A 5,411-nucleotide genomic window follows, 5' to 3' on the forward strand; every position below is an offset into this window, starting at 1 on the left:
ATGAATCTTCGGACTTCCGAATCGGAATTCCGAAGGTTCAGTCGGACTCCCGAAGGATGTTCAGTACTTTTTGGTTCCTAGTTCCCATCTTTCGGGAATCCGAATGAATCTTCGGACTTCCGAATCGGAATTCCGAAAGTTCAATCGGACTCCCGAAGGATGTCCAGTACTTTTTCGTGTTTGAAGGAGAATAGAGGGCATGTGTCGAGATGATGCCGAGACACCGAAAAATAAGGAAAGAAAAAACTCTATTTTGAATGGAGCATATTTTGTTTCCTTATTTTTCGGCTACTTGGTACCATCTCCTCACTCGTGCCCTCTCAATTCAATCCCTCTCAATCCTTATGTCGAGGTTGTGCCCCACTAAGCATTCCTCTAATAATATAATTAGGCATGCTTGTATTGCATAGGTGGGCATCGTTTTTACCAATCTAGACCATCCCCAGTTGGTCTATTTGCCCTTTGGATTTGCAATGACCCAGAAGGGGGGGGGGTACGGTCATCAGATCATTGTGATTTTGGGGCCATGACAGATTTGTGTTGTAATACTAGATCATTCCCCATTTGAGGATTGATCTAAATGGTTTAAGGACTGCTGTAAGTGTCTAATATTCCAATTGGGTTTTGCCTCTAAATTTGCAATTAACACTAAACAAATGAATTAAAGTACAATAATCAGAAATCAGATCTAGATACATGTCCTTCCCCATCTAATCATTTTTTTGTAAAGAACTTAATAATGGAATGAGAAAAGACACTATTACCTCAAAATTAGCAATCTCATGTGTTTTGTGCTTTGGTATGCCAGTTAAATCCAATAAGTAGTAGAATTCTTTGATGGACTTCATCATTTCATCACATGATGGCAGACTTCTTTTCCTAGACAGTACTTGAGCAATCCATCTTGCTTGTGATTCAAAGAAAGGAAACCCAATTATCTACAACCAAATTAGAAAAGAAGCTTATCAAACAAGAGCTTTAGATAGAGTTGCAAGGACTTTAGTTTACTTCATGTAGTCATCTGGGTAAAGATCCTTTCATCTTGGTTCAAAGCAACTGTAAATTTCTAATCAATATGAAAGACTTTTGGGTATTATAAATCTGTAAAAAAGGGTTAATTACCTTTCTAGGAATTCCCACAAAGGAGAGAGATGGTGCAAGTGATGGGGGGAAAGTGTGCTCAAACAAAGGTCCCACTCTATCATCATCCACCACCACTATTCCTTTGGTGTCAAGAAATGGTAATGAATATGAATACCTACAAAGAAAACATTATAATACAATATTATTCTCATTATTATGAAGATAATCATTCTATCTCAATAAAATTATAATTCCTATAGAAATTTAACACAAGGTGTGAGACCCATTCAATCATCAGAGTCATGAGTTTTCGACCAATCATGTCCTCATTTTGGACTTAGATTGCTTGCCTAACCTTGATTAGCATAGAAAAATCCAACCCACACCCCATAACACTTCATATCTCCTTCAAACACCAAAAATAAAAAAAGAAGAATCCAAAAGCATCATTTCTTAGCCAAAAAAAGTGTGTTATATAATGTTGGTTATATATAATTTATCCAGCCATTTCCATTACATAACTCACAAATTAAACCTGCAGACATCGATATGCATCGCTATGTATCAAGCACAAAATAAGTACAAAATAACTGAAATGACGATTACATTACAAATCATGCCCACGAAACAAAATAACAACTACATTACAAAGTTACAACATCACTTCCTCCCAAAAGTTAAATGGATACTTTCCCATACACCCCATTTAACATTTCAGAAAATAGAGAAGTTCGCATAGCCGTAATATCTTTCTGCGTGAAATCCAAACTAGCGTCACGGCTGAGGTATTCCATCTCTTTCAAAACGAACAGCCCACAATCGTAGCTGCAAAACGTGAAGAATATGCAACAATAAGAATTAATCATTTACGTAGGTTTCCCTAACTCAAGTAATTGGAAGTTACATCACCTGTTATTTTGTATGGGCCGAACAACGACTTCATCAATGGGGAATGCACTTATATCAATGTCTTTCACCCTTTTGAACCATTGAATAAGGTAATCAACCTACAAATCAATAATTCAGTACGTTATGCCAGTAGTCAGCACAAATTAATATTTGGCTTACGAAACAAGTTTAGGGTAGTACTCACAAGGGGTTGCACCCTGTAGGATCCATGCGAGCGACTAGAGAGTCGTAAAGAGCGAAGGTACACTGACCCATATCCAAGAGTAGAAGAACCCAATGAACGAAATCTATGTTGATTGGAATGAGTACTTTTCTTAGATCTTTAACTGAGATATTCTCTAGACGCTTTACGAATCGGGAACATACTTCGGGATTTTCACATCTATCGGTTATTATAAGTTGCTGCAACCACGAAAACAAATGTTACAATTGCCGGCAGCTTCAAATACAGAAATCATTAGTTGTAATGTAAGTCACTTGAATCTCACAGCTAGATGGGTAGTAAGGCAAATGCATGCTCCCTTTTGTTCTTTTCGCAAACATTCGTCCCGCAAGTTCAAGTAGTCGGTATATACATTAACGATCTACAAAACAGACCATTGGTCAACGAGAAGGAGCTTAATAAGAAATGTGCGCTCACTCTTTACGTTACTCAATGAACCATATCTAACAAATAACATAAAATCTTACCGGAGATGATAACCACCCTCTACGATCGCTTAGTAGAAGCAAGTCTTCTTTACACATGTAGTACCCATCACTTTGAATGACTTTGTCACTGCAAATCCAGTAAAAAGTCATCTCCCTCTATGGACCTTAGCTCAGATCATTCTACTGAAACAACCTATCTATGAATTTAATCGGACAAGATAGACTTCCAAAAAATTAAACGGGCTTTCCAACACAATCTAAGTTATAAGGAATTTACCAAGGTTGTAGCGTTGCCAATGCATCCACCTTGGTCTCTGCAGGCCCGGTGACTTTGGCAAGAGCATCCTTGAATTTCCGCTGGCCTATGTAATATGGTGATCTCATTGCTCTACCAGGTCTTGTTCGCCTTCGACGTTGCTTTACATTGTTTTCAATGCTCCATTGTTTACTCTTCATTTCGGGAGTGTCAAGCAACATAGCAACTATATTAGCTGCAGCCTCCCGGTCATCCTCTGTAATTTGACTATTAATATAGATCTCGTCTATTGGATCAACAACCACATCTTTCCCAACATCATACCCAAACTCTACAATATCCATCGTCTTCGGATCTTCTACTAATCCATCCTCCCAACGTCCCTTATCACTCCCTATCCCAACGTCCCCATCTTTCTTTTCAATATGTCCTGTTTTATCCATTTGTTCATCTTCATTTGTTTGCTTCTTCTTTGGTCGAGCATCTTTCTTTTTATCCTTCACTACCTTCTCCTCCTCACCCGATAACTGTACACCTTTCTTCTTCAATGAATCTGTCCCTTTCAACTGACTCAGCTGACTTTTTAGCTCCCTCACTTCACGTTCAACTTTCACTATCCTCTCCAACAAAGAACTATGAGATGCGGATTCATCTACTTCTTTCAGAAGTCCCTGTCTTACTTTCATCCCTCTCCTCCTTCGTTCTCTCCCCTTACATGCCACAATTGGCCCGATCGCATCCCCCACTGTAGGCACAATTGCCCCAATCGAATCCTCCACTGAATCCTCTACAACACTAACAACCTCGTCCTCAACCTGGGCGACCAGTAGGGCTTCCTCTCTAGCCATAGTTTGAACCATCAGAACCACCTGAAATAAATGTCATATTTTTTTATTACAAATACGAATGTAAGAAAACAACACGCAAGACATACATACAACAACCAATTAACATTAATCTCTCACCTCTGTTGGTTTTACCATCCCATCACCAACACGGTCAATCAACTTTCTATGCTCCGTCTTCTTCGTATCCTCACCGATCCACTTAAATAGACGTGGATAAGCATCATGGTAATCAGGTACCCAGAACGTGGTATGCTGAAATAGCCATACCTGAAATCACGCTACATTATTTATGCACTCCTATAATTTAGAAACAAGTAACTATAAGGCATGAATGGAAAATTACCTGTTGTAGACACCCCCATTTTGCTCCACTTTGATCAATAAAGAAATTAGGGTTCCGCTGTCAATTTTTCAGTGTTTTCTATTCCCGTGTCCGCCTTGTATGTTTTCTCGATCTTTTCAGTCATCTCGGTCATGTTCTGCATTTTTCTGCTAAGCGTTGAGAGGGGTTGGTCGCAAGAATTAAAGCAAGAGAGAATTTGGACCCATTTGGGGGGCCCGCATTGAACAATTGTTTAGATTTAGATCAAACAGGTGTGCCCTGCATTGTTTTAATGAAGAATATGGTTTTTTGAATTTATTTGGATCCAATGAATAAGATCAATTTTCATGATGGGCGTAGTGTATTTCTGCCAATCTGGTATGGACCCATTATTGTGAAAAATTAAAATTTAAAGTTGTGGCTCGTCAAATTGGACAATTTGGATCATCCAATGGGAGTGATTTAGGGGGGCCCACATTATGAGTAATCCAAGCCAGTTAATTGATAGCTAGCTATTTGAACGGCTCGGATCGGCCTGCCGAAATGATTTAGAGGGGCGCAACTAATTCATATATTGATGCATGTTTAATGGACAATTCAGATTATGCGACGAAAAGGATTCGCTGGGTGCAACTAATTTGCATTGCGGCCCATCAATTAGTTGGTTCAGATGGCTCCATGGGGTGGACCCCATCTTGAGATATACTTGGCAATTAAACATTGTACGAAGGAGGTTGATATTCACACCCATGCTTGCATGGTCGGCTAAAAGAAAAAAAGAAATAAATCATACATGCATGATACTCTCCCTTTCTCCCTTATTAGGATTCTATGCTCAAGGTAAGAATTGGATTTGGGCCAAAAATATCTATCGAAATCTTATCAAAGAGAGGTAAATATAGTGCAATATTTTCTTGCTCACTTGGAAAAGGGACTTTTAATGGCAATTTCTATAAAAATATACTCAGCCATTCTTGGAAACCCACAGATAATTTTGGCAACCCTCTCTAAATTATGGCAATTGCCATTCCATTAAAAGATATAACCCAATTCTCTCACTCGGATGAGGGAGGAGAGAGAGAAAAATAATTTTTGGAATCTAAAAAAGGCCATCACGAAGATAGAGAAGGAGAGGCATCGTCTGAACCAGTCCACTCTCAACTCTCGGTTTCTCACTCTCTTCTCACCATCCTTCGTTTCCCCTCAACCTCTCACTCTGTTTTCTCTCGGTTTCTCACTCCCCTTCATTTTTCCTCGCCTCCCATCCCTTCATCAACAGCACCTATATTAAAAAAAAAACAAATATAGCGTGAAAAAAATAGAGTATCGTAATACTCTGTTT

The 5,411-nt window shown here is 38.9% G+C and overlaps 1 protein-coding gene across 1 annotated transcript; it reads right to left on the reverse strand.

The window, feature by feature from the left end:
• Positions 1 to 1,578: 1,578 nt before the first annotated feature.
• Positions 1,579 to 2,766, reverse strand: LOC143862806 (uncharacterized). Its single transcript, XM_077373822.1, has 5 exons — positions 2,683 to 2,766; positions 2,481 to 2,576; positions 2,177 to 2,394; positions 1,993 to 2,090; positions 1,579 to 1,908 (listed from the first exon to the last, which is right to left on the reverse strand). The coding sequence occupies exons 1-4, from the start codon at positions 2,737 to 2,739 to the stop codon at positions 2,057 to 2,059; spliced, it is 405 nt and encodes a 134-aa protein (XP_077229937.1). The 5' UTR covers positions 2,740 to 2,766; the 3' UTR covers positions 1,579 to 1,908; positions 1,993 to 2,056.
• Positions 2,767 to 5,411: the final 2,645 nt, after the last annotated feature.

Source organism: Tasmannia lanceolata, unplaced genomic scaffold (genome assembly GCF_043159265.1).
Source record: "Tasmannia lanceolata isolate RefF3 unplaced genomic scaffold, GAP_Taslan_0.1 ptg000003l, whole genome shotgun sequence".
NCBI lineage: Eukaryota > Viridiplantae > Streptophyta > Magnoliopsida > Canellales > Winteraceae > Tasmannia > Tasmannia lanceolata.

What these genes read in the sequence shown, in the direction of transcription:
- LOC143862806 (XM_077373822.1), bottom strand. Translation starts at nt 2,739, where the DNA reads ATGTGTAAAGAAGACTTGCTTCTACTAAGCGATCGTAGAGGGTGGTTA. An exon ending in GAGGGTGGTTATCATCTCCG is followed by an intron (nt 2,577 to 2,682) that starts GTAAGATTTTAT and finishes TCTGTTTTGTAG; the next exon opens with ATCGTTAATGTATATACCGA. An exon ending in GCCTTACTACCCATCTAGCT is followed by an intron (nt 2,395 to 2,480) that starts GTGAGATTCAAG and finishes TCGTGGTTGCAG; the next exon opens with CAACTTATAATAACCGATAG.